General features: G+C 43.4%; 1 protein-coding gene across 10 annotated transcripts in view; it reads left to right on the top strand.

Annotated features, from left to right (window-relative positions):
• Positions 1-1,291: 1,291 nt before the first annotated feature.
• The window catches only part of LOC113125867 (regulating synaptic membrane exocytosis protein 2-like), a 33,311-nt gene continuing 6,642 nt past the window's right edge, over positions 1,292-27,960 (top strand). The window contains exons 1-28 of one of the 10 annotated variants that reach the window (XM_033325431.1): positions 1,292-1,712; positions 3,065-3,238; positions 7,344-7,554; positions 10,244-10,419; positions 11,893-12,073; positions 12,173-12,389; positions 12,463-12,744; positions 15,505-15,569; positions 16,634-16,753; positions 16,845-16,944; positions 17,291-17,414; positions 18,349-18,395; positions 18,473-18,561; positions 18,653-18,688; positions 19,573-19,703; positions 19,919-20,090; positions 20,208-20,367; positions 20,526-20,549; positions 21,210-21,278; positions 21,523-21,658; positions 22,906-22,956; positions 23,058-23,126; positions 23,209-23,268; positions 23,912-24,079; positions 25,734-25,822; positions 26,555-26,584; positions 26,864-27,286; positions 27,436-27,477. In XM_033325431.1, the coding sequence (XP_033181322.1) occupies positions 3,084-3,238; positions 7,344-7,554; positions 10,244-10,419; positions 11,893-12,073; positions 12,173-12,389; positions 12,463-12,744; positions 15,505-15,569; positions 16,634-16,753; positions 16,845-16,944; positions 17,291-17,414; positions 18,349-18,395; positions 18,473-18,561; positions 18,653-18,688; positions 19,573-19,703; positions 19,919-20,090; positions 20,208-20,367; positions 20,526-20,549; positions 21,210-21,278; positions 21,523-21,658; positions 22,906-22,956; positions 23,058-23,126; positions 23,209-23,268; positions 23,912-24,079; positions 25,734-25,822; positions 26,555-26,584; positions 26,864-27,286; positions 27,436-27,477 (3,427 nt within the window). In that variant the 5' untranslated portion in view covers positions 1,292-1,712; positions 3,065-3,083. Of the gene's footprint in view, positions 1,713-3,064; positions 3,239-6,095; positions 6,248-7,343; positions 7,555-10,243; positions 10,420-11,892; positions 12,074-12,172; positions 12,390-12,462; positions 12,745-15,504; positions 15,570-16,633; positions 16,754-16,844; positions 16,945-17,290; positions 17,415-18,348; positions 18,396-18,472; positions 18,562-18,652; positions 18,689-19,572; positions 19,704-19,918; positions 20,091-20,207; positions 20,368-20,525; positions 20,550-21,209; positions 21,279-21,522; positions 21,659-22,905; positions 22,957-23,057; positions 23,127-23,208; positions 23,269-23,911; positions 24,080-25,733; positions 25,823-26,554; positions 26,585-26,863; positions 27,287-27,435; positions 27,478-27,960 lie in introns of those variants that run through there. The other 9 variants (XM_026299446.2, XM_026299453.2, XM_026299449.2 and 6 more) reach the window with 9 other exon arrangements.

Here is a 27,960-nt window from a genome sequence, read left to right on the forward strand (position 1 = left end):
ATAACAGAAACTTTACATAAAGTAGCCTGTGTTCATGATTAATGAATTTCTTAGTACAAACATTTTATGATTTCACTGTTTATCCTATTATCATTTATTCTATTTTCACAAAAAGGCATTTTAAGACCTTTACTTTTTCATCAACCAATCACAGTCCTTGAAATGCTGCATTGTCCCTAGCAACAGGGTCAACCACACCTCCTCACTAAGATAAAGGTTTTTGTACTTTCCTTACTCAGAGTTGCTCTGAGAAGTTTCCTAAACCACTTTTAGTCCAGGACTCTCAGCTAGGACTTTTTAGGCTAAGACAGGAGCTCTCTGTTTTGTGAATATGGGCCCAGGTCTGCAGAGCTGATAGACACTGAAGCAGCGATTGCTGCCAACCAGGCTTTTATAAAAGAAAGATTTTTTTTTTTTTAAATTTTAAACAAACGTGTCTTTTTCTACATACATCAGCAGCATGTTTTACTTTGTCATTATGAGTTATTGTGGGCGCACAATGTTGATGGGACTAGATCTGGTGTTGTAGTTTAAAAAGTTCCTTTGTGGGGTTCTGGTGTTCATAATTTATTCAGGAAGAAAAGACCTAGTCCGGCTCCAGAAAGCCTTGAAGGATCTTTGGAGGGTTGCTGTGGTCCCTGAGGATGATCTAGGACAGATCTTGGGGGATGTGGTGGACAAGCATCTTACTGACCCGCTTAATGTGGGATGGTGTGGACCAACAAGCTGAATACTGTGTATTCAACAGATTTGCATCTGGCTCTAACTCTCATCTCACTCACTGTCAGTGTTCCCTGTCACTTCTAACACTTCCAGTCCAGCTCTGTCCCCTCCATCACCCCCACCCCATATCTCAGTAGTCCAGGTGAGGAGAGAGCTCGGGTGACTAAAAGCAAGGAAGGTCCAGATGGCATCGCCTTTGGAGTCTTTGAGGCCTGTGCAGGTAGTGCATCACATCTTCAACCTGAGTTTGAGGCTACAGAGTGTACCAGCTCTGTGGAAGACCAGTTTCAAAGACTGCACAATCTCTGAGGGCCTAATGGTTACAGACAATGGCCTTATTCTCACATCTGACAGAGACTCTGGAGATGCTCCTTCTTACCGACCTATGTCCTGTGGTGAGACCAGGTCTGGATGGACTACAATTTGCCTACCAGCCACACATTGGGGTGGATGAACCTCTTACAACTCGAGGGCCAAGGTCTACAGGTACAAGACCATTTACTGTACAGCCATCAGTGCTGAGGGACAACATGGAGCAGACAGAGCCGTACCACAGCCCGAAGCAAAGATCTATCAGTGTGTGGGGCATTGATTCTGTTTGTGCTTCTATATTTAGCTTGTCCAGCAGACTCCCCCCCTCCCCCGTGACCCGATGAGCGTTTGTGCGTAGTGACGTCACGTCGTACCTTCCGCCCCCATCTCCCTCAGTCGGTTATTTATTTCCTCCGCCCCCTCGTCCTTCGCTGCTACACCGGCTGCTGCGTCCATTAGCGTCGGAAAGAACCGAGGAACCAAGGCGGGACGCCGCGACGAGAGCAGGCCGAGTAGGAGGCCTGGACCGCCGGGGAGCAGCGTAGGATGAGAGCCGCCACCGGGACGGAGAGCCGCTGAAACCCGGAGTAGGCGACATGACTGCGGAGTAATCAGCGAGAGGACACCTCTGTGCTGCCGGTGAGACACGGAGGACGGGTGGATGCTTTTATAGACAGGTGGATGTCTCATAGGTGGATGCTTTTATAGACAGGTGGATGTCTCATAGGTGGATGTGTTCATAGACAGGTGGATGCTTTTATAGACAGGTGGATGTCTCATAGGTGGATGCTTTTATAGACGGGTGGATGTCTCAGGTGGATGTGTTCATAGACAGGTGGATGCTTTTATAGACAGGTGGATGTCTCATAGGTGGATGCTTTTATAGACAGGTGGATGTCTCATAGGTGGATGTGTTCATAGACGGGTGGATGTCTCAGGTGGATGTGTTCATAGACGGGTGGATGTCTCAGGTGGATGTGTTCATAGACAGGTGGATGCTTTTATAGACAGGTGGATGTGTTCATAGACAGGTGGATGCTCTCATAGGTGAATGCTTTTATAGACTGGTGGATGTCTCATAGGTGGATGATTTTATAGACAGGTGGATGTGTTCATAGACATGTGGATGTCCTCATAGACAGATGGATGTCTCATAGGTGGATGCTTTTATAGGCAGGTGGATGTCCTCATGGACAGGTGGATGCTTTTATAGACAGGTGGATGTATTCATAGACAGGTGCATGCTTTTATCGACAGGTGGATGTCTCATAGGTGGATGCTTTTATAGGCAGGTGGATGCTTTTATAGACAGGTGGATGCTTTTATAGACAGGTGTATGTGTTTATGGACAGGTGGACATCTCGTAGGTGGATGCTTTTATAGACAGGTGGATGTGTTCATAGACAGGTGGATGCTTTTATAGACAGGTGGATGTATTCATAGACCGGTGCATGCTTTTATCGACTGGTGGATGACTCATAGGTGGATGCTTTTATAGGCAGGTGGATGCTTTCATAGACAGGTGGGTGTCTCATAGGTGGATGTGTTCATAGACAGGTGGATGCTTTTATAGACGTGGATGCTTTCATAGACAGGTGGATGTCCTCATAGACAGGTGGATACTTTTATAGACAGGTGGATGTGTTTATGGACAGGTGGATATCTCGTAGGTGGATGCTTTTATAGACAGGTGGATGTCTCATAGGTGGATGCTTTTATAGACAGGTGGATGTCTCATAGGTGGATGCTTTTATAGACAGGTGGATGCTTTTATAGACGTGGATGCTTTCATAGACAGGTGGATGTCCTCATAGACAGGTGGATGCTTTTATAGACAGGTGGATGTCTCATAGGTGGATGCTTTTATAGACAGGTGGATGTCTCATAGGTGGATGCTTTTATAGACAGGTGGATGTCTCATAGGTGGATGCTTTTATAGACAGGTGGATGCTTTTATAGACAGGTGGATGTCTCATAGGTGGATGCTTTTATAGACAGGTGGATGTCTCATAGGTGAATGCTTTTATAGACAGGTGGCCGCAGTCAGGATGTCTGGGCCTGCCAGACCTGCAGCGCCTACTGGGGCTGGGCCGGGACCTGAGTTTCTGGACCTGAGCCACCTGACGGAGGACGAGCGGAGCATCATCCTGTCGGTGATGGAGAGGCAGAAGAAGGAGGAGGAGAAGGAGCAGAGCATGCTCAAGTAAGGCTGGTGGTAGGGAAGGTCTATCAATAATCCATATGATCCATATGATGAAGATGCTGTGCGGTTCTGTTTTTCCTGTTGTACACTGTCCGGTCTGAAAAAAAAAAAGAAAAGAATTTTCAAAATAAATCCCGCCCTACTGTCAACAAATTTATCAATAATCTCAAATGTCCCAAACAGTCATGTGACATAAAAAAAGAGGATGACCTCTGACCTGTTCTCATGTGAAGCATGAGTCAACATAAGCACAAGTATCCAAGGATTCTCAGCTGCAGGTAGTTAAAGTACCACAGTAAAACTACCAGTTGTGCTGATCAGATTATTGATCCTGAGTGATCAAAGCTTCAGAGTTCAACTACTTTGAACAGTTACCTGGTTTAGCCTAGATGTTAGGATGACAGTGTCTGTACGTGTTACTTTGCAATGTGACGAAAACTGTCTGATAAATGTAGTGGGGTGGAGAAAAAGGGTAAAGTAACATAAAATGAAAATAATTAAGTATAAGTCCTATGAAGTATTTTTAATAAAGTACAGGGTATTGAAATATGTTCAATGTGAATGTTCTCCAGTGAGAATCATGAATTTTCACAAGAGGAGACAAGAACAGAAACAAATAGAACAGAAACAAACCACGTTCACCTGCTGATAAAGTACTGCTGCTCCTACAGTCTTTTATTTTGATGATGAGTTTCTTGTGTGTGTGCTAATGGTTTACCTGTTCACACAGATTGTGTTTAATGATCCTGCTGAAGTAATGCAGTGGATGTCATATCCACATTACTGTTTCTCTGTGACTAGGTTGTGCAGGTCCTTCTTCTGGACCAGATTTGATTCCACAGGAAACCACCGTCCTGTGGTTTCTGTTTTCAGCGTTTTGCTGAACTTTACATGTTTTTCAGTGTTTTCACCAGCGGTTTCAGAGAAAGACTTTGGTTGAGGTTTAGCACCATGTTAGACTGTCCAGCTTCATAAATTTGATGCTTTTTTTGAACATAAAGTGAAATTCATATGAAGTGATTCAAATGTGTCACTTTGGCATTAAAATCATTGATTACTGGTATTTTATAGACAAATTGATCAATTATTTGAGACTCATTTGAATATAGTTAATGGATAATAAAAATCCTTATGAATCCTCTAAGTGGCAGCACGGTGGGTTACTGGTTAGCACTGTTGCCTCACATCAAGAAGGTTCCTGGTTTGAAACCCATCAGGGGCCTTTCTCTGTGGAGTCTGCATGTTCTCCCTGTGCTTGTGTGGGTTTTCTCCAGGTACTCTGGTTTCCTCCCACAGTCCAAAAACATGTATGTCAGGTTGATTGGTGACTCTAAATTGCCCATAGGAGTGAGTGTGAGTGTGTGAGGTTGTTTGTCTCTATCTGGCCCTGTGATGGACTGGGGACCTGTCCAGGGTGGACCCCTGAGGAGTCTGGAGTTTGTGAACATTCACTTGTGATTTCACATCTGATTTCTGGTTTGTTATTACTGACTGAATGCTGATTATTGATTATTGATTATTGCTCAACTGACAGTGATTTATTTTTGTTCCTCACTGTGTTTCTGTCTCAGTTGGTTTTAATGGAACTCAGGTATTTGCAGCTTTACTGTTTAAAGCTGATTAGGGGTTGTAGTTTGATGTGGATCGAGGGGTCTACTTTGTTTCCTGGTCTGTGGAAGGGGGCCCCAGAACACACATGAGCCATGGGGCGTGATCACCCTGCAATCCATTTTATAAACACGCCTAAATTTTAGAACACGCATCATGTAAACGGCAAGCCAGCTGCACCATTTGTAAGTTTCATTATTTTCTGTCACATTTTAAAGTGCTGCTTTGTTTTGTTGCTGTATCCTGATCAGTGGTGGAAGAACTCCTGTACGACACCAGCACAACCATATAAATATACTTAATGTTTCTGAAATGTAGTGAAGTAAAAGTATAAAGTAACTCAGAATGGTACTTAGACTCATGTACATGTACGTAGTTATTGTTGGTTGTTGTCTTTACTGTGGAGTAAAACATGAAATGTAATTGGAACCTGCTGGGTGGAGCAGGAAAAGGTTGTGCAGATGTTTTGAAAGTACTTTAAATCCTGTAGTGAGTCCTGATGTATGATATCTGATAAATGTCCTCAAGGTCAAAAAAGTTAAATAGTCTGAGCACAGCACTGATACTGCTGCTGGATATATCAGCTACTATGAGCATAACATCCCTGTCAGGAGCCCAGGTGCACTGTGGGTTATGTAGGCAGCAGCTTATGACCTTTTTAGTGAAGCATGGTGAGAGCATACTGACAGGAAATGTCTGATTTCTCATTACCCATCAGCCCTGGATATGAACCACCAGCTCCAGTTTTTAAGGCTAATTTTAAAAAAAAAATAATGGTGTGACATTACAGGTTGGGGGCATAGCCAGTTTAAACTTGGTACCTTGCTCATATGGTGGAGGTTGATCATGTAATGTTTGTCTCTGTGTTGTTTTATTTTTATTTCTTTCCTACTCATTTTTATGTTGAACTTTGTTTTGGTTTTTTTTTTTTTTTTTCAAAAAACTGCTGCAGTGGATTAAGTAGAAAATAGAAATTAGATTCATGGAAAATACAGAGTCTCTGTGTCCTTATCCCCATGCCAGACGCAGATCTGAAAAACTATACTTCTTTACTTCTTTCTGATGTAAAATCTGATAAAATGACTGGGTGACGCTGAGCCTGTGCTAAAAGTTCTTCTTTACATTTGATGCAGTGTAAATGAAGTTTCTACAAATGAAAAACACTTTTTGTGCAGACAAATTTTTACAGGAGCTGATTAGCAAAGATACATTAGTGAGACAAATTTGTACCAACTTCTAGATAAATAAAAATGTGCAGGATTACAGTAGTTTGTATAAAAACTAAGCAGCTCATTTCACAAATGTTTCTTCATGTTTTCACATTTTTTATGTTCTGATGTTTGTTTCACCATCGTCATGTGTCTGCAGGGATCAGGAGGAAGTCAAACTTCCACTGGCCTCGTAAGTACCTTGGTCTGAACTACTTCTCCGAGTCCACCTGTCCTGGCCCCACCTTTTTTCCAAACCTTAGACAAATTACTTCCTGTTTCCCAAACTGCCCCCCTCCCACTGAGTCCAATTCCTGTCAGCTGACTGTCTGTGTTACCTGGACAGGTTGAAGCTGTTCTTGGGGTTCAGTCACTTGGTTAATAATGTTTCTGCCAACGTGTCCGAAGTTCTGCAGGTTAAAAGTCCGACCGATGATCGGTTGCAGACGTGAGTAAAGACCCGGACAAAAATCTGGGGTCTGTTTCACACCTGTAGTTCAGTTCACCTGGTCCAGACCTGTTTCATGTTCACTCAGGCAAACAAACCAAAATGCGTAAACAGAAGCTGATTAAAGGTCTGCAGATTATCTCACAGTCACAGAAATGTTCCTTCCTGCAGGTGAAAAAATGTTCTGTAACCAGTTTTTTGATTAAACATGATGTTTGCAGTCAAGAGATTCTCGGCTTTTCCTTGTAAAATGAGGGTCACATGATGGAGAAGCCAGAAGTGTCACTGTGCTGGTCATTCTTAGCCTTGCTAGCTGGCAGAAGAAGGTGCATGTTTCTCAATTCCATTAATTCCATACACATTTCCACCACTTGCATCTTTTCCTTATGTCTTAGTCCTGCTCATATAAGTAACAAGGAAAAGAAACAAGGTCAGAGGAGCCAGGAAAAATGAGACATCCTATCTTAACGTGCAGCGTCCACTCACAAACTGATTTCCAATAAAGGGGCGTGTCAACCGGTAACAGACTTCCACATAGGATGCACTTGTGTATTCTAGATTATGGCTCCTCCAGGCAGCCTCCTCGCTCCTCAGAGCAGAAATAAGAGTTTTCTGATGTCCGTCATCATGGTGGGCTGAGACGACTGGGTCGACTGAGGAGTGATAATATAAGGGAAGTGAGATTTACTTGCTAAGTTGTACCTGCCTTCTATATTTTGGCTAGATTTTGAAAGCCAAGTTTAGTTAATGCTGCAGGTCACATGATCCTCATGAACTTCTAGCAAGAACCTCCAGTTCACTTTGCTATATTTTTAACCTCTGACACCCTCTCTGCCCACAGGAAGTTACATCAGCAATTTGAGCTGTATAAGGACCAGGTGAAGAAGCTTGGGGAGGAACCTCGGTCAGCTCAGACAGTGAGGGCGGAGTCCCCGACCTGTGGCATCTGTCGAAAGACAAAGTTTGCTGACGGCTGTGGCCGAGCCTGCTGCTACTGTCACAGCCGCTTCTGTGCCCGCTGTGGGGGGCGTGTCCCTCTGAGAGCCAATAAGGTGAGACCCTTATTTTCAGAAACTAGAAAAAGAAAAGCTTCAGAAAAGCCTATCTGGACTTGTAGCTTACCTTTACAGTGGAAGTATAATAATAATAATAATAATACATTTTATTTCATGGCGCCTTTCAAACTCTCAAGGTCACCTTACAGAGAGAAAAAGGAAGCATACAGCATGAAATACATAGAGTGCATTAAAACAACAATAAAATCAACAATGCATAAACAGAGGGCCAGAATGTAAAGGCAAAAGTGCGGAGCATCCAGGAAGTGGGCGATGTACAGCAAAAGCAAATTGAAACACAGAAACCCAGATGACAGAACAACAAATATGAAACAATATGAGACAATATGAAATAGGCGGAGGGTGGTAGAACATCACGGGCTGCTTTGAGAAGTTAAGAGAGTTAGGTGGAAAACGCTATACGGAACAGATACGTTTTGAGTGATGATTTAAAAGTTGATAAGTCCGGAGACGACCGGATGCGATGAGGGAGAATGTTCCAAAGGCGGGGCGCAGTGTGGCTGAAGGATCTAGCGCCCATGGTGGCCAGGCGCACTGGCCACCATGGGCGTGCAGGTGCGTGTAGGGGTGCAGAGGAGAGTGGAACTGGAGGAACGGAGAGTACGAGGCGGAGAATAGATGTGAAGTAGATCAGTGATGTATGGTGGGGCAGTAGAGTGGATATAGTTTATACGGAAGGACACAGGGAGCCAGTGAAGTTGTTTAAGGACAGGGGTAATATGATGTGAGAATGGAGTTCTGGTGATGGTTCGGGCAGCAGAGTTCTGGACAAGTTGAAGTTTATGAAGTGATTTGAGAGGTAGACCAGTGAGGAGTGAGTTACAGTAATCCAAACGAGAGGTGACAAAGGCATTAACGAGTATGGCCGTGCTAACGGTGGTGAGTGAAGAACGGATGCGGTTTATGTTACGGAGATGGGAGTAGGCCGACCGGGTAGTGGTATTGATATGCTGAGTGAAGGAGAGGGTACCGTCTAGGATGACACCCAGGCTTTTAACTTGGGGGGAGGGGAGGACAGTATTGTTGTCAATTAAAATGGAGAAGGTGCTGGTTTTAGAAAGGGTGGATTTGGTGCCCACGAGGAGAATTTCAGTTTTGTCGGGGTTGAGTTTCAAAAAGTTATGGGTGAACCAGGATTTGATATTATGTAAGCAGGTAAGAAGGGAGGGAGGGGGGAGGGTAGAAGATGGAGCAGCAGAGAGGTAGAGCTGGGTGTCGTCTGCATAACAGTGGAAATTGATGTTATGTTGCCTAAAGATATGTCCGAGAGGAAGGAGATAAATAATGAAGAGGAGGGGCCCCAGGACAGAGCCCTGGGGCACGCCACAACTGACAGTAGAGGGCTGGGAGTGGAAGTTCTGGAGATGGACGGACTGGGTGCGGTCAGAGAGGTAGGAGGTGAACCATGAGAGGACCGAGCCGGCTATGCCGATGGAAGCAAGGCGATGGAGGAGAATATTGTGCGAGATGGTGTCAAAAGCTGCAGTTAGGTCAAGGAGGATGAGGATGGAGACAAAGCCAGAGTCTGCGGCTACTAGGAGGTCATTGGTGATTTTGACCAGGGCGGTTTCAGTGCTGTGAAGATGGCGGAAACCAGATTGAAAGTGTTCGTATAGGCTATTGGCGGCAAGGTGGGTATGGACCTGGTGGTGGACAACTTTTTCAAGAATTTTAGAGAGGAACGGGAGATTGGAGATAGGGCGGAAGTTGTTAAGGTTCGCAGGATCGAGGCCAGGTTTTTTTAGGATTGGTGTGATGATGGCTGTCTTGAGTGATGGGGGTACGATACCAGAACTGAGGGAAGTGTGAATAATGTGGGTAAGATGAGGAAGGAGAGAGGGGAGACAGAGCTTGACGAGGTTGGTTGGTAGGGGGTCAAGTTTGCAGGTTGAGGGTTTGGATTTGAGGATCAGTGAAGAGATAACCGTGGTGGGTGGAATGATAAAACTCGAAAGCGGGGAGGATACTGATAGACAGGGTAGGGTACAGTGGAGGCAGTTCGCAGTGTATGTTTAGAATGCTGGCTTCAGACAGGAGCTCCACCCTGAATTTGATGTTTATGAGTGGACAATGAGTAGAAAGATTCTGTTTGTTTAAATGCAAAGAGGAACTCTGCAGGATCTCAACTCCTACACATGGTGAAAACTGTGGAGTTTGTCCTTTAGAAACATGACGTGATCTGTTAAACAGCCAGTATGAGCAAGAACAGCAAAAACCTGTGTCCATGTTCATACACACTGTTGACTTAAAAAATATCTGTGAAAACGATCTTCAACATATTGCAATCTTAATTTGCCCCTTTAATCTATTTTATAATAAAAATTAGGACTCAGCAGCAGCTGGTTGGGTGTAGTTGTTGTGTTTGGGCACTAAGTGGAGCCATCTGTTCAGATTGAACAGATTTCAATGAAACAAGCGAAAGACACAAAATAGGCCGTTTCTTCTGGCTCACTTTTCTGTTTCAGGTTTGTGGATAAATCAGATCAGAACAGCTGTGAACCATTCACAGTTTGTCTCCAGTTCTGTACACGTTTTTTTTTCATTTAATCAGGAATAAAGTTTCATTGGAGTTGTTCATCAGACACAATCCTTTGATTTTCTCCTTCAGTGTATCACATATTGAGTTTATGAACATTAAATAAATGAACACTATGTTGTGTTTCAGGTGATGTGGGTCTGTAACATGTGCAGGAAGAAACAGGACATTCTCACTCAGTCTGGGGAGTTATTTTCCCATACATCTCTGTGGTCCCTCAACCACACCTCACTTGGGGTCCCACACCCACCTATGCAGGGGCCAGCTGGGGTCAAGGGACCCCCAAGCAATGGAGCTACTGAGAGGTCAGTGAAATGATAATTATCTGTTAATGTTCATATGAGAGTTAGTAACTGGTTTCTAACAAATCAGAAGGTAGCTGTTAATTTGGGTATTAATCCACTTAATAATCTATAATCTCATGATACAGGAAACAAGGGTTTCTATAAATTGTTTTTGTCTCAATCAAAAATTAAAAACAAGAAACACTTTCCTTTAAAGTCCGATTGAGTGATTGAATCAATCAGGGTGCTGCCAACATGGTACCTTGGCACCCCTCCTCCCCCTCCATGGTCTGTAATCAGATTAACTGATTAATAATCCTGCAGCTGACAGAGGCTTAAAACTGCAGCAGCATGCTAGCACTGGCTAACAGCAGCTAGCATTAATCTAATTTCCTGTGTGGGAGGAGCTACAGAGAGGAGACAGAGGTGGATGATTACAGGGTGGGGAATTATTCATGCTGGGCAGGGCTTCGGCTCCGATCCAGATATGAATTACAAACCTGATGAGTGTGTTGTGAAGCTTCAAACATCCGAGAGCTCAAAGACGAACTGTAAGAAACTCTGTTCATGTGTTTGACTTTATATTTTGTCTGTTGAGCGATGCGTCGCAGGTTTTGTTCAGTTTGTTGTCGTGCTGATCTTCATCCAGTTTAGTTATCAATTTGTTTCACTTCTTATTTTGTTGAAACATAAATAAGATTTGTGGTTGATACTGAAAAGACACCTTTGTCATGTAATAACAGTGGACAATTTAAATTTAGCATCCAAAAATAGACATAGCTCATATTTAAAACTTTCACAAATTTCCAGCAGTCGTTTGTGATGTGTTGATTCTGCATGTTCATATCGCAACACTGATGAAAACAGGATTTATTGGTCAGCATTAATCTTAATTGTCGCTGGATTGTTTCTAAGCAAGCTGTCATTTAATAGTTAATCTGGATTCAGTTAATATGTTTTGGAAAATTTTATTCTCTCTTGGGCATAAATTTTCATCCAGTTTAGCTGGGATGTAAAAATGATTCCTCCTTTATTTGGTTCCAGTATAAACACAAGATGAACATCAGACACTTGAAGACCATCCCAAAGCTCTTATTCCATCAATCAGGTCTTTTATGGACCCACATGTGACTAAGATCTAATATTTTAAGATGCTTTTTAGGTTTTTATTGAAATGGATGTATTGGTTTTATGTTTGTGCACCAACTCCTCTACTCCTAGAGACAATAAAAGTAACGTTAACCTTAAAATCAGTTGGTTATTAGATGACTCAGACGAAGAGGAAAATTTGTGTAGATGATTCCACTCTGCTCATTGTTTTCCCTCACCTGTTACACCTTTCATCTTATTTTCACACTAAGACGAAAGGCAAAGACGAGTGAGGGAAACCTGGATGGAACTAAAGGAATTGAAATTTATCCCTCTGGCCCATATCACTCAGAAGTGACTGTGATGAGTGACTCCCCCTCTCTAATTGGTCCGTGCTGTTGACAGGAGGCAGAGCCCATCAGGGTTATATTACAATGGTGGGGGAGGCAGGATGCCTCGCTCGCCTTCTGACCTCAGTTTGGACCGCTGTGCTCGCTCACCATATGGCTCTCATGGCAACAGGGAGGAGGAGCTACGAGACCGGAGGAGACGAGTCAGAGACAGACGAGGCCGCTGGCACTCACAGGTGAGTCTAACAGGACAGGTATGAGGGCTTTCACTTTTTTTTTCACAGTCTGGTCTCTGATGATGACAATGTTGGTCTTGGTCTCCTCTCCTGGATCAGGACCACCCTCTGGACCAGGTTCAGGATGAGCGTGAGCTGTTGCGGCAGCAGGAGGAGTTTCAGGCGCGGTACCGTAGTGACCCGAACCTGGCTCGTTACCCAGTGAAGCTTCAACCGAGCGAGGAGACCATGAGGATGTTAGCTCAGGTTGGCAGGGTCCGACATCAGCGCCGCCACAGTGATGTCTCTCTGGTAACCATGGAGCCTGAGCACACAGGTAGGAATACAACCAACCATCTGCTAGTTGCTGTCTTGCTCCAGGGCACTGAGTCGGACTTGTTTTCACTCAGCTGTCTGTCAGAATCAGCCTCAGGGACTGGTCAGATGTGTAGGTCAGAGGTCATTCTCTGTGGATTGGGCAGCCAATAGCCCCAGACCCACATCTCCTTGCCGCAGCCCATTACCACAGCACCACCTGGACGCAGGCTTCACCCTCAAGAGGAAGCTGGCTACTGAGGGCGCAGTGCAGAGGGGCCGGAGGGTTGCGAAAATGCATGTGATTGGCAGCTTCAGCAGCTCAGAGGAGGAGTTAATGACGACCCCCGACTATACCAGCTGTGATGAGCCCGACAGTAAGTGGCTACATCCTAACTGCTAGATAACTGGAGCTAGGTGTTCAGAGCACAAAGTTAAACAGATCAGATAAAACACACTTTCTCTTAAACCTTTTCCACATTTTTTGATGCTTCCCTCATGGGCTTCCTGGATTTTTTTTCCTGTTTTGTTTGGTTTGACTGATGGACGGTTTCATACGTTGGACTCATAGTAAAAGTCAAACTTTACAGTCACTTTTATAGTGACTCAGTCCAAAATAGGTTTTTCAGGTGTAAAGTTGTACAAACAAGTTTGTCACTGTGCAGTGAGCGAGAAACATTGAGTTAGTGTTCTCTCTCCCCCTGACAGTAATTAGCTCAGTGCAATAATCTTCTTACAGCTGAACTGTGTGTTCACCTCCTTGCTCAGTCTGAGCAGACTTACCCAGCACTTTGTCTGACAGACACCTCAGGGTTCCTGCTAAAACACCAATGGATCCACAGTGGACCCTTACCATCTGGGAGAAAAATACTGAAGCTGGGCTCTGGGCTTTGCTTTTATGTGGTTCTACTGTAGTTCCATAGATTTCAATGCTTTTATTGTTCTTAGGGTTTCCAAACTGCTTGTTTGGGTTCTGTTTGTATTCCAGAGATCTGGTTTTCTGTATAATCCCCCATCTGCGCTGCTTTGTGGTTCTTCTTCTGTTCTGCATGGTTCTGCTGCTCTTCTGTACAGTTCCATCATCTTGATAAGATATTGGGCCCACAGTGGGGAGGTTCACAGCCACAGAAGCAAGTGGTTTTAAAAGAAGATGATAAACAATAGAAAAGTAAACAAACAATGTATTATTACTTTAAAAAAGTAATAATAATTGATATTGGTCTTCATGGGTCTGTCTCTGTCCCATAGGGTTCCTTTGTCCTTACTGCAGTTCATTGCCACTGATGACACTGTTCTTTGAGGTTCTACTTCAGTTATGTTTGATTTGTTTTGGTGTTCCATCATGCTATTTTTGTTCTGTAGCTCTTAAAATGGTTCTACTAATAGTTGTATATATGTTTCTGCTAAATGTTCTGGTCGTTTCCCTTCCCTAGGGTTCTACTTTGTTCTGCTCCTTTGCTAAACATGTTAGAGTAGCTGCAGGTCTTCTCTCAGGAAATCAGACGTCATGCTGACGAGCTAATCTTCTGCCTCCAAGCTATTGGACCACAAGCCAGCTGGTCATAGATTATGAGCTGTGATTGGTTCAGTGGGATCTTGGCTCCTCCTCAGTGGTCTGTAGGTGATGGAGCAGCACAGTCTCTGCTGCCATCACCTTGGACACACCTGGACAGAAAGAAGAACTAGGAGAACCTCTAACAGACCCTCAAACCTAACTGGTCCAGGACCTTGGGACTCTGGAGAACCAGTTTGATAATCTAATCCAGTTTAAAAACCTCTGCCTGACTTGACTGCTCTTGTGCTGCTTGGCCACCGTCTCTACTTTTGTTCAATTGGATTAAAAGAGGAGACTGTGGATTAGGAGGCTTCCTCAGGACCTGCTGTGGACACACAAGAATAGACACTCAGACTGCAGGAGGCAACACAACTGTTGACTAACAGACGACGACATGTCTGCACACCTGACACATAGAGTCAATCAATATCAGAACAACTGCAGGATTCCTGTTGATCTCGGGTTTTGGTGATTTCTTGGTGATCTGCTGGATTTCATTGTCTCTGATCTGGTGGAAAGGTAGAAGAAAAGGAGTTGGGTTTTGGCTGACATGTTGCAAAGAACTCGCCGACCTCCACCGGCATACATTTTACTGTTAGACCTCCAAACTAATAGCACATCGAGGTGCAGCACAGGCTAACAGCAAGCTAACTCTCAGAGCTCTCATTCTGCAGTGTGAAGGAGGCTAACGAGGCTAAGCTATCAGTGAAATGACAGACAAAATGATCGACTCAGTGTTTTGATGCTGTTAATCTTATTACAGACAGGTATGAGCTGCTCTGCAGCCTGCACGCAGAGCTCAGGGCAAACAGCACCCACAGGCAAAGCGAGGAGCAGGGGAGAGGAGCTGCAGGTTCACCTCCTCCTCTTAGTCCTCCTCTGCTTCCTTTGCTGAGAGCTCCTCCTCTTTCATGGTGTTCAGACTGTGAGTACAGTGAGTGTTTAAAGCTGCTTTGACACAGGAGTGTGTGTGTGTGTGTGTGTGTGTGTGTGTGTGTGTGTGTGTGTGTGTGTGTGTGTGTGTGTGTGTGTGTGTGTGTGTGTGTGTGTGTGTGTGTGTGTGTATAAACAATTGCTGATTACTGTTGGAGGCTTCAGAACCACATTAGACTGTAGCTTCTTCATTTCTGTTGAGTGTTGTATTGTGGGACATCAGCACACAGTTCTGTGTTTCTCCACCAGTACTGTTTAAAACAGAACCACACTCGGGTGTTCAGTGACTCTGTGTAGTCCATGTAATTAAGTGATTTGTTTAATTTGAGATACACTCACGTGTTATAATTGAGTTTACACTGGGCCAGATTCAAACAGAATTATTGATGTTTCAGTTTATTCAGTTTGTTTGGAAGCTGCATTGGGCTTCTGCAGGTCACTCTCGTACATATTCTGGTTTCCATAAATCTCTCCAGCAGAGGTGGAGAGTACGGCACATTTATGGAAAATGCTCTGTTGTTACCAAACAGAACAATCTAACATCACTGTGTTTCACTTGAAGTGCTGTGTTAGTCCACGTTTCGTTTAAAGCTGCTGTAGCGTTTGACCTCTGATCTCTGCTCTCTCCTCCTGAATCTTTGGTTGCTAGGAGACATGGATGGCCAGTGGTGGGATCAGGGTTCCTGGCATGGCGAGCCTGCACCCATGTCTATGGTAGGATTAAGCACCGCCCCCCCCTCAATTCACCCAACAATCTAACCCGCCACAACACACCACCACCCACCTATCTGTTCCCCCATAAACCCAGGCAACAGTAGGAAGGGAAACCGAAAACCGGCCAATGAGAAGACAGAGTGTTTTTTTTTCAGCTTTTCTGAGCCAATTAGAGGACCTGCAGCAGCACGTGGTGGGTGGGGCACGTGGATCACAGGAAGAAGCTAATTGGCTGGAGCAGCAGGTATCAACACCTGCAGCAGCAACACACTAAATGAAGAACAGGTATCAATCATACCAATAAGGTTCTACTCTGTTCTTCTCGTCTGAATAATGTCTCTCTGGGCCAATCAGAAGCTAGTGCTGCATGTCACCTGATCAGCGGGCCAATCCCCTTCATGTTCTCTTCTATCTGGGTTTCAGAGCTGTAGATTTCAGGTTTTCTGGTCTTGTTTATCCTACTGTTTGTTCTGGTTCCTTCTCATTCCACCTCCTCCTTTACCTGTGTGACATCTTTGGAGTTACATGTAGAACCTGGACATTATAATATAATTACTCATTATCAGTGTATAGGTGGTTCTCCACACAGAGTAAAAACTTCCAGACCCTGCAGATCTGAATCTCTGTTCTTTTACACATTTCAGAATCTTACTAGCAGTAATAGTTATAAATAAATATGTGCAGAATTATTATCTCCATTATGCTGATAAACAGATATCTTTGTTACTTGACCCAATAAACACCTGTAACAGCAGGACTTAAATATTGTTTCTGATCATAAATTAACACAGTAGTAATAATTAATTTTTTTTAAATTAATCAATCAATGCATCCATTAATTCGACCATACTGCTTAGTCCAATTCAAGGGCGAGGGGGCTGGAGCCAATCTCAGCATGCAGTGGGTGAGAGGCAGGGCCCACCCTGGACAAATCAGCAGCCAATCACAAACCTTTTATTTCTAAAATATCAGCTAAAATAAATTGATCAGATTGGTCTTTTTAATGGAACTGTTGTTGTTTGTTGGTGCGGTTGCTAAGCAGCTGTATGTTTGTGACTCCTCAGCAACCAGTCACATGGCAGCCATCCAAAGATGGAGAGCGTCTGATTGGTAGAATTCTGCTGAACAAGAGGATGAAGGACGGGACAGTTCCTGCAGATACAGGAGCTCTGCTGGGACTTAAGGTGAGAAACTCTTGTTCTATCACTTTTTAAAACGTTGTTGGGCCTCTCTCTGTTTAGATTCAAGGCCTTGCTCATGGGCAGTGTGTTTTAGGTTGTTGGAGGAAAGATGACGGAGTCTGGACGTCTCTGTGCATTCATCACCAAGGTGAAGAGAGGAAGTCTGGCTGACACTGTGGGACATCTGAGACAAGGTAAATAATAGTTTTGTAGTTTATTTGTCGTAACTGCTCCCTCTGGTTTTGAAAACTAAATGACATGTGAAACACTTTTTTCTGACCTGCGTCAATATATTTATTTTTTTGTCACTTCAGTGTGAACACACATTTCCCTGCCAATAATCTGGCTCTTCTGAGGTTAACCTGCAGCACAGGTTACTATAGTCACCTTCATGACACCAGTAAATCTGAGTTAAGTCCAACAAAAGCTGATAACCCACTGATGTGATGCTGTGATCCAGAGCCTGAAAGAAGTGGACCACAACCACTTACAAATCAGAACCATGAGCATGACCTGATCACCCATCTTTGTCTTTTTTAGGCGATCAGGTTCTGGAGTGGAACGGTCGAGTTCTTCAGGGAGCTACATTTACCGAAGTTTACAATATCATCATGGAGTCCAAGCCAGAGCCACAGGTGGAGCTGGTGGTGTCCCGACCCATTGGGTGGGTCAAAGGTCACAAACAAATTTTATGACACTGATGGGTATTCCTCCAGGTAAAAAAAAAGGACAGAGAAATGTCTGCTGGATGGAGATTCAGCTTTACTTGTTGGAATGTAGCAAAACTCCAAAAATGTTCACATGTCTGGATTTTCCCAGCAGTTGGCAGCACTCAAAAAACAGTGATGCCTAAGAGGTTCTATAGAAAACATACCTATCAACACTCCGGGAGTCTCCTGTATTTCACACCCATCTTCTACCACCCTCCCATTTTGTTATTTCTCCTGGTAAAATCCCATAATTTGTATGGCCCAAACCTCCTTATATGAATAATCACATCAATGTAGTATTACGAGGTTGTCCAGTTGCCAGATCTTGTATGAAATGTGTCCTACTCACACAATTGACACATGATACAAACCTCAATCTGGCAACCTGCAACCCAGTTGCGCTGTTGATACCTGCGCAGGGGTGGTAGACGTGGGAAGTTCAATCAAGTGTTACTGGTAGAAATGGGAAGAGAAGACAGGTGGTGCTCCAGCAAAGAAACTAAATATGCATGCAAATTTAAAAACAGCTGAACCAAAGAATTATTCTTATATATCAGTCAAATTGATTATGCCCATGCCTTTTGCAAAGTGTGTTCCACTGATTTTAATATCAGATACGCTGGGAAAAATGACATTACTAAGCACATTAAATCATAACAGAACAAATGCACGGTGGAGGCACAGAAGGATGCACCAACCATTTTGACCTTCAACAGGCAGAAACCAAAATTTGTAATAATAGTAAAAATAAGTAAAAAAACATAAGTCACCTCATTATCATTACCTCCTCATAGGTCTCCTGGATTTTGGTACCCAAATGTTGACTGGTAGGATAGAGAACCTGATCTTTGTTAACAAATTTATAATTTTGCTTTTTTTATTCCTCAGAGATGTTTCTAGAACAGCAGACAGCGCCCACATGCACCTGGATTCCAGTGAGTTTCTCACACAACAACAAACTATACCAGTTTCCAGTTCTATAAACTGAGTTCTTCTCTGTGTTCTTGCTCAGGTTCCAGTTCCTTTGACTCTCAAAAAGTTGGTCCATCCATCTCCGTTACATCTCCCATGAGCCCCAGTATCCCATCCGGACAGGTCTCTGTAAGTTTCCCCAGCATGCACCACACAGCCATGTAGCCAATCACAAATCAGTGATATACTGTCTCCATGGTGACACATGTCTGTTTTTCAGACTCTGAACAGGCGTGCTCTGGTTCCCAGAATTCAGGTAAACTATAGAACAAAGAAGAGTGTGATGTCTGTCTGCTCCACCTATCTTTGTTCTGTAGTTTAGTTTTAGCTTAGAGGTTTTAACTTATGTTAGTAAACTTAAAACCCTGTAAATTAGTGTAGTAAAAAGTTCCCTCCGAAATGTGGTTCTGTCTAGGTTCTCTTCTGCTGGTCTGTGTGGTTCTGCTGTTGTGTTGGAGGGTTTTGTTGTTACCAGGGTTTCTGCTTCTGCTTCAGTCCTAAGGGTTTCTATTCCTTCAGTCATTGTTCCAAATGATCAGTTTGTGTTGTAGATGTTCTGTTGTTTTATATGATTCTTTTTCTGTTTGTGTTACACTTTTTGTCCTTAATGTTCCACTGTTGTTGTGTTTTCTCCCACTGTTCTACATGGCTCTACATAATTTATGGATTTTGTTTGGTATCTCATAGGGTTCTTTTTTCAGGGCTGTGCTGATCTTTTCTGTAGTATTACATTTACCATTACACTGAGTTCTACTTTGTTCTGTTGTGCTATTTATTGACTGTTGTTATTCAGCTGTAGCAGTCTTCAATGTTCTGCCAGCTTCTCTTGCTGCTATTCTTTACTATTGTATTAGTTTTACACAGGTTTCTAGTCTCCACCAGGGTTCTCTGTTCATTAGAGTTCTCCTGATGTTCTGTATTGTTCTGCTGCCTGTTCTCCTTTAACTTTGGGGTTGTCTTTTCTTCTGTGGGTTTCTTCCGCTGCATTAAACTCTTTACGTTTCTGCAGATTCTTCTCCTGTAGTCTGACATTCTTCTGCTGTTTCCCTGTGTCCCTCTCTGTAGGGGACACAGAGACTGCTGTTCTTATTTAAAGAATATATTTTAATATATATTTTGTTTTGTTTTGTTTTTTGACAGATGAAGCTCTGGTATGATAAATTTGGCCATCAGCTGATTGTCACGGTTCTTGGAGCCAAAGAACTCCCTGTTCGAGAGGATGGCCGACCCAGGAACCCTTATGTCAAGATCTACTTCCTACCAGACAGAAGGTAAAAAAAGAGCCAATCAGAGTTTTATGGAACAGGCGAGGTGAGCTGATGAGAGCATGTTGGTTTAGATGTCGATGAAATGTGTAAACATATTGTTTTCAGTGGCCCGTTCTCTGGTTTCATACTTTCTGTTCTCTGTTTTGTGATCCATGATTCTGCTGCAGAACTTGCAAATCTGGCCTGGTGATCAGCTGTTGATTGTCCTCTCCCCGCAGTGATAAGAGTAAGCGGAGGACAAAGACGGTAAAGAAGTCAGTGGAACCTCGGTGGAACCAAACCTTCATGTATTCGCCTGTGCACCAGCGGGAGTTCAGAGAACGGATGTTGGAACTGACAGTTTGGGATCAAGCCCGGGTCCGAGAAGAGGAGAGTCAGTTCCTGGGAGAGGTCAGAATACATGGAGAGTTCTTGCAGAACCATCAGAAATATAGCACCTCACATGCTACACATATAGGCATGTTAAAGGAATAGTCCCATGAAAATCCGTGTTCTCTGTGTGTTCAGGTCCTCATTGAGCTCGACTCTGCTCTGCTGGATGACCAGCCTCACTGGTATAAACTGCAGCTTCATGATGTTTCATCTGTGCCATTGCCCAACGCCTCCCCCTACCTACAGAGGAGAGGACTGCAGCCTGAACCCTCTCAGACCAGCAGGAGGCTGCAGAGTAAGATGGCCATTCTGATTCTGATACTATGCACTGACACTACACTATTTTGATTGTATAACTGCATTTGTTTCTAAGTATTTCTGTTCATCATCTTTTAAGTTGTCATTTTTGTTTGTTTTTATTTTGTTTATATTTCTTCCATGATGCTTTGCCAGACAAAGGCCCTTACTATAACTCAGGTAATAATATCCATGTGTGTGTTATGGCTACCAAAGCTAATGCTAACTCCTCTGACTTTTTCCCAATGGGGATTTTAAGAATCTTCAGAAATCAGCAAGGTTCTACAGCTTCTTGGGGTGGGTCTTGTTGTGATCACATGTTCCCAGAGCTTTACAAAGTTTGGTGAAAATATCTAAAGGAGTTTAGTAGTCACTTAGCCTAGCGCCTTCCCCCATATGATGCTAAGCTAACAGTATCAGCTCAGTCTCAGAGAGCTTAGTCTAAAGCTCCATTTTAAGCCTCTATAGAAAGTGAAACGGCCTCTCTCTCCCTGTTTGTTTCTATTGGGGCTTTTCCACTAGCACTGCTCGGCTCGACTCGGCTCCACTAGATTCGACTCAACTTGTTTTTTTTTTTTTTTAGTTTTCCATTATGGGACAGTACCAGGTACTTTTTTAGTACCTCCTCGGCCAAGGCTCCAAGCGAGCTGAGCCGATACTAAAAGGGTGTAGTAGCGAGTAGGGTGTGTGTTCACTGCTGTGTGTGTGCACACTTTGGGTGGTAATGGAATTTCCCCATTGTGGGACTAATAAGGGTAATAACTTAACTTAACTAAAATAGAGTTGTGTAGTGCTAAAACTGTATAATGGAAAGGTGGCATATGTGTCTCTACCCCCCAGGGTCTCAGAGGATCAGTGACAGTGAGTTTTCAGACTACGACTGTGAAGATGGCATCGGGGTGATATCAGGTGAACATGCCCCTTCGTGCACTGCACCTGCAGCTCAGTGCTGAAGAAACAGAAGATATCAAAGTGAAATCCTGTCACACATTTGGGTCAAACTGTGTTTGTCTTTACTTTTAATTCTCATTGCAGATTTTTCTACTAACACAGAATAAAACCACTTTGATTCTATTGAAATAAATCAGTTTTCATTTTTGGTCTGACCTGGTCTGGTTTGATAATTCAATTTTTCACTTTTCTCTGCACCCAGACTACAGACAGAATGGGCGGGACGTCCAAAGCTCCACCCTCTCAGTACCAGAGCCGGTGATATCATCCAATCACTGCTCTCGATCTGACATGGTCAGGATGAGGTCACGATCACCGAGTCAACCGCCTCCTCACAGGTAAACCACCTGTTTATTTGTAAAACGTGTTGATGTTGAATTTAGTAAAATATTAGACATAGCATCATGATGCAAATCTAAACCCCCTCAGATGAGATAATATGAGGTGACAGGTGAGATTTAAGTTCATTTTCATGAAACATCAGATGAGCAGATGGTAGATGGTGAAGATAAACTCAGGACAGAAAGATGAGATGAGTAAAACGGGATCAGGTAAGATGAACTGAACTTCGATTCTTAACTGACATCTGGACAGCCAGTAGGATTCCTGAAAAAATGGCTCATTTTGTAATCCCTCACTGTTGCTCTTTCGTCATCCCTGACTTCTGACTTTTGACATTTGCCATCTTTGACCTGTGACTTCTCTGACCCCTGGTTGCCAGCGGTAACCCTCTGTACCCATTGTACCGGGAAGATGCTGTGCGGTTGCTACGAGGCTCTAAACTGAGCAGAACGTACTCTGACACCGGCCAGTACAGCAGTCTGGACAGGTAACCATATCAGCACATAGCAACACACCTGACCTGGGTCATATGGACCAGCCAACCAGCTGGTGGTCTGGGTCACAGTGTGAAAGGGGATTTCCACTAAAACCTGTCAGTGAGTAATCAGTAAACATAATCCTATGAGACTGCGCAGGTATTAGATACACCTGTTGTGTTGGATAAACCCCACCCTCTGCTCCTGTTAGACCAATCAATCAACAGGTCAACACCAACGCTGATATGGGTCATAAATAGGGCCCAGGTCTGGACTGGGTGTTCTTCTGTAGTTCTGGTTCTAGCACTGACTTTATACTGTTAATCGTACTTTGATAGTGGTATTCTAGTAGCAGTCGTAGACTACGTCCAAGTACAGGCTTTAGTACTGGCTGTTCAGCTACTACTGCATGTAATGCTAGTTAGTCTTGATTGTAGTACTGGTTTGATAACTGAATTCAGTAGTTTTAGTTCTAGTTGTTTTACTGGTCTTAGTACTGGTATTTGCTGGTGCTTGTAGTGCTCTTGGTACTGGTGTTAGTATTGATCATGCTTTAGTTTATCATTTTGGTTTTAGGGCTTGTACCACTACTGCTAATGATTGGAGTTGCAGTACTGTTTGTACCACTGCTTAGTACTGTTCATGGTACCAGTTTAAACTCTGGACATAATGCTGGATTTAATACAAGTTATAATCCATTTTGTAGTACCAGTTGTAGTACAGTTCATAGTACCTTTCTGTCTGATGATCTGTTTCTTTACATTTAGGAGATCACTGAGGAGAATGTCTGTCACCAACTCTCTCGATTCCCATGACAGGTACTGTAGCTGCAGGAAGAATATTTGGAGTAGTAGCAGTGGTACTCAGAGTAGTTTTAGGATAAAAGTCATCACATCTCATCTTTGTGTGTGCTTCTAAGATATTTTAACGGTCCGAACCACACTCCCTGGACAAACCACATGATGAATGGGAGCTGTGAGGACTACAGGTGAGCCCCAGGCATTATGGGTAATGTTAGAAGAAGCTAGATTCATCATATTCTGGTGTTCTTATGTCCTTCTGTTCTTCAGTCAGGACTTCATCCCAGACTTCCCCTACGAACCTGATGCCTACGACGAGGAACTACTGAGGTAAAATGACTGAGGTTGACCTTCAGACGTTTGACTCTTAGCCTGGTTTGCAGGTGTACACGTAGAGAATAGTAGTGATGCATACTAAATTATCAGTAGAAAGTACACCAAGTTTGTGTTTTTTGAAGAGCAGACTTTGCAAGTTCATCTCTGGAGTTCAAGCTTTGGAGACAGAGTATGTGAAATTTGTAGCTGAGACAACCAAGCATGATATGTTCACCTCAGCTGGACTCTGCAGGTGATTAAACACATCTGCACGCCTGTTGTGTTTGCCAAGCAGTTGTAAAACCAAGTAGTTAAACGCAAGACCAAAGACCTGGTGTAGACCAGATCAGAACTTGATGTTCTCCCTACTGGCGGAAGCCTGAGAATTCTCTTATTTCTTTTCCAGCATCTTTGCTGCACCTGTGTGTCTCCTTGGGGCCTTCTGGGAGATGTTGTTTCAGCAGGTTCAATGCCATTTTGGAGCTTGAGTCATACACTGCACTAACTTGCACTTCCTGTTTACTTCACTCACAGTCCTCAACAGGTGTGACCTGGCGCCAGCAGCCTGATCACCTAGTGATCTTACTTCCTAACCCCTCCTACAGGTGCACTGGTTGTCATGGTGACGATAGCTGATGGTTGTCATGGTGATGTGCAGGTACAGTCGGGGTATGGACAGGCGTGATTACTACAGTCGTTCTCGCTCAGCTGACCAACGTCCAATGGTGGACCGACCTGTCTACTTGCGCTCTCGCTCCACTGACCGAGCTGACGCCACCCACCTGAGGTCTGGGCACTTTGGCCCACACTCACCTGCCCCAACCAGGTGACCAGCAGCTGACCAATCAAAACGCAGCTCTGTCTTCATGGTGCACGATGAATGTTGTTTTTATTTTTTTAGAGAAGCTGTGGTGCTGGACTGAAGCTTGACCCCACCCACCCCTTTCTTTTAACCACACCCCTGCTTCCTTATTGGGTCTTGGTGACATAGCAACATTAACAGTCTGTTCCCTTGACTTCTTTTGCAACTAACCTTGATTTTCTTTTTTAGCATGTGGTTCATGTCTGACTGTGCTTTAATTTTAATTTTATAGCATGTCAGTGTTTGTTGCTTGTTTCTTTTTTGTTGGTTGTCATTGGTTCACTGCTTTTCTAAAATCTAACACTGATATTTTCAGTTTGCTCCAAACTAAACTTTGGGTGTTCAGTTGTCGCCCTGCTGTGAGTTCAGACTGAATCCAAATTTCTTACTGACTGATTTTTTGCAGGCTTCAGTTATGCAACATATGATGCATCTCCATCAGCACATTACATATTTTTCTAAATAGAGGAGTATTGTCATTGTCATATCATGTAGGCAGTGTTGATGAAGGTTGATATGCACAGAAAAACGTTATTTTAAACAAATATTTTTAACAATATATTCACATCAGACTCTCAGGGATTTACATTCTAGTAAGTTCTGTTTTGTTGTTTTGATGAAAAACACCATTTATCTGTCAATTTATTAATATTATTTGTTTTGTCTCGTTATTTGTTACTGTAAATTATAACTTTTCTTCTCAGACCTGATGAATTATGAATCTCAATAAACCTCAGGTTCCTGCACCAGATCTGGTATCTATAGTTACTCAATGGGCAATAATGTGTGTCCACACTGTGCCAGTTAAGTTAGCTGGATTTAGAAGATGCCTAAATGATCTTCTACCACTCACCTGATCTGAGCAGGAAGAAACACAATTGAACAACATGGCTCATGAGTCTGAGAGCATCATCATGTTGTGTTTTTTTTATTGTCAATTGATTTTTATCAAAAATCATGAATTGATTGTATACGTTTGTGGCTGACGCCGGCAACAGCTCTCCTATTAGTTATGGATACAGTTCAGGTCTTCCATAAATATGTCTGGACTGGCTTTCTTTTATAGGTAGTTGTTGGTCTGGTACTCAACATTGCAGGCATGGGGGGAGATTTGGAACCCTGGACTCTTGTCCTCTCCCTCCTTGGTACATGCCTGTTTGCAAGTGCAGGGAAGTTTGAATGTTTGGATTCAGCCTGCTTGGACACAAATCACGAGCAATTTCACAGCTGGAGGTGAACAGAGTTCTGACTGGTTTAACTCTAGTGCAGTAAAGTGAAGTCACACAGCTGTGCATTACATATGATTTAGTGTAGGATGTGCAGGTTCCTGATTAGCCAACTGGACTACACATTGAATGCCAAACATGCTGTTCATGTACCCAGTACTTGAGTGAGGTTTATTTGTGCCAAACAGCTGATAAAAGTTTCATGTCTGGCTCTTGATCAAATCAATCCCATGTAGAAAATGTCCAGTAATCAGTGCATTGAATAATCGTTTGTAATTTGTTGCATAGTATAGTACAGCCTAGCCAAAGCCCAAACCTACACAAACAAAATCCTTAATTAGATACTAATAACGATTAGTAGTTTGAGGCCTGTGTTTCTTTTCTTTTAACAGGGTGGACCCAAGTCCAACAGGAACACCTGTCTTCAGCCGCCGTGGACGCCAGCTGCCTATCATTCCCCCCAAAGGAGCTCCAGACAGAAGTATGTGTGTTAGTTACCAACCTTAAGCAGTACACACATATATATACACACACACTATAGAGATTTAGGGTGTGCCAGTCTTCAGAATGATTTAACAGATGATTCAGAGTTTACACTCTTTGTGAGGCAGGCAGGGACTTATTAATGGCTTACACTGAAGAGGACCAGGCCTTTTACTGTTCGGACAGCCCTGAACTACATGCCAGACAGACTGTAGCAGGTTTATAATCAAACAGTAGCGATACAGTTGGGGCCTCAAAGAGACTTGAAATTGTAAAATTCTGTAAACACATGAATAGCGGAGTAGTATGATCTCTTTTCATGGTACTGTGTTAGTCGTCTGGCTGTTTTCTGTACAGTTTGTAGTCTGTTTTCTGCTTTCTTCCTGGCAAGTATGGAAATCTGAACATAAGGAAAAAGACGCATGGTGGTGTCTCTAAAACTCAGATATGAGATGTGAGCGGGCAATCCCGATAATACGAATCTTAAAATTAGTGCTGTGGAAAAGAGACCAAGTGAGGATATTAGGTCTGAATGCAGCTTGCTGTGGACAGTAAGGTCGCAGTTTTATCAGAAGTTAACCAGCCAGCTCTTAATGTTGGTTTTGGTGGGCACTAATGAGGTTTTTAAACTGTGATGTATAGGTGTTTATCATCTGCATAAATATGGAAGAAAATGCTTATGAAATGATCTTGGGGTTCTGTAGTAGTCTAACAGAGTTGTGTCTTTCAGATGGAGAACCTACTGAGGCTGTGCAGACAGGTACCAGCTGTGTTCTGTCTAGTTTATCTTCAGCTTAGAACTATTGCGCTTCTAAAAATACAGTAATAGCAGTAATTATGGACTACTGGCAAGAGTGTGGGGTGTGGTCTGAACACAGTGCTAACTTCAGTAGAAATTGGTCGAAGTAAAACTGTGTGTTTGGTGAGATTTTGTAACAATCATTTATCACCTCATTGTTTGTCTGTTTTCATTCATCTTTCTGATCTTTTCTGTTTGATTTTCTTTGTTTTCCATCACTTTTGGCCATGACTGCTACAGGAGCACCAACTGTAAATGTAGCCCCTCCCACTGCCTACAAACAAGTCCCACCCACTGTCAATCCTCAGCCACCTCCTGTTATACTAATTCAAGCTCCACCTCCTCTTGGACCTGCCTTACCACACCCTCCCTCTGTTGTACTTGCACCTATACCACCACCAATACCTCCATCCGTAACTGCACCCACATTTGTACCTGTACCTGCACCTGCAACCTCAATGCCAGCTCCTCTCCTAGAGGAAGCTCCTCCAACTCCAATTCCTGCTCTTGCACCTGCACCAACAGTTGCTGATCCCCCTACCCCCACTCCTCCACTACCCCCAGATCCTATAGTCCAGTCACAACCTCTTCCTGAACCTGCCGTGTCCCCTGCACCTGCTCCAACACCTGCCCCTTCACCAGCCCCGCCCCCCCAGACTCCAGGTGTGTATATCACAGGTCTATAGCTGTAAACCATCCTGTAGTCTGGGAGATCACTCATTTAAGTTCTTTATTCTTCATTACCACAAATCATTCTTTCATTCATGTATGTGTTCTTTGTTACATCTTTCTAATGTCATCACACCTGTCAGAGCCAGACAGACGCTCAGCAACACCTGGAGGGACCAGAAAAGGCAAGTCAGAATCTCAGTTGGCACTAATGGTGGGTTCAGGTGATCCTCATCACCTTATACACTAATGAACTGATCAGGTTGTTATCCAGGTATGTGTTGAGGTGTTGATGATGAGTACTGCAATTTGTCTTCTGTGGTTTAACTGGTTTACTATCAGAAATCACCTGATCAGTATATAGTCGAAGTATGACTTTGGTCTGACCAATCATCTTTCTTTCTCTGCCATGATGCAGAGGTCACATGGGAGGACCAACAGAAGAAAACAGCCAATGGTATGGTAACACCTGTTAGCCATACACACCTGCAGACAGGTAGCCCTTAGATTACATGACAGATTAGTCTCCTGACTATTGGTGACTCCCAGTTCCCTTAATTGTATCCACATTTGCCTCACTTGTGTGTTTTTCTTGCATCTTGGTCCCACCCACGTAGGATGCAGGAAGAAATGTGATGAGAAAGGATTTGAGGAAATACACGAGACAT

Source organism: Mastacembelus armatus, chromosome 11 (genome assembly GCF_900324485.2).
Source record: "Mastacembelus armatus chromosome 11, fMasArm1.2, whole genome shotgun sequence".
NCBI lineage: Eukaryota > Metazoa > Chordata > Actinopteri > Synbranchiformes > Mastacembelidae > Mastacembelus > Mastacembelus armatus.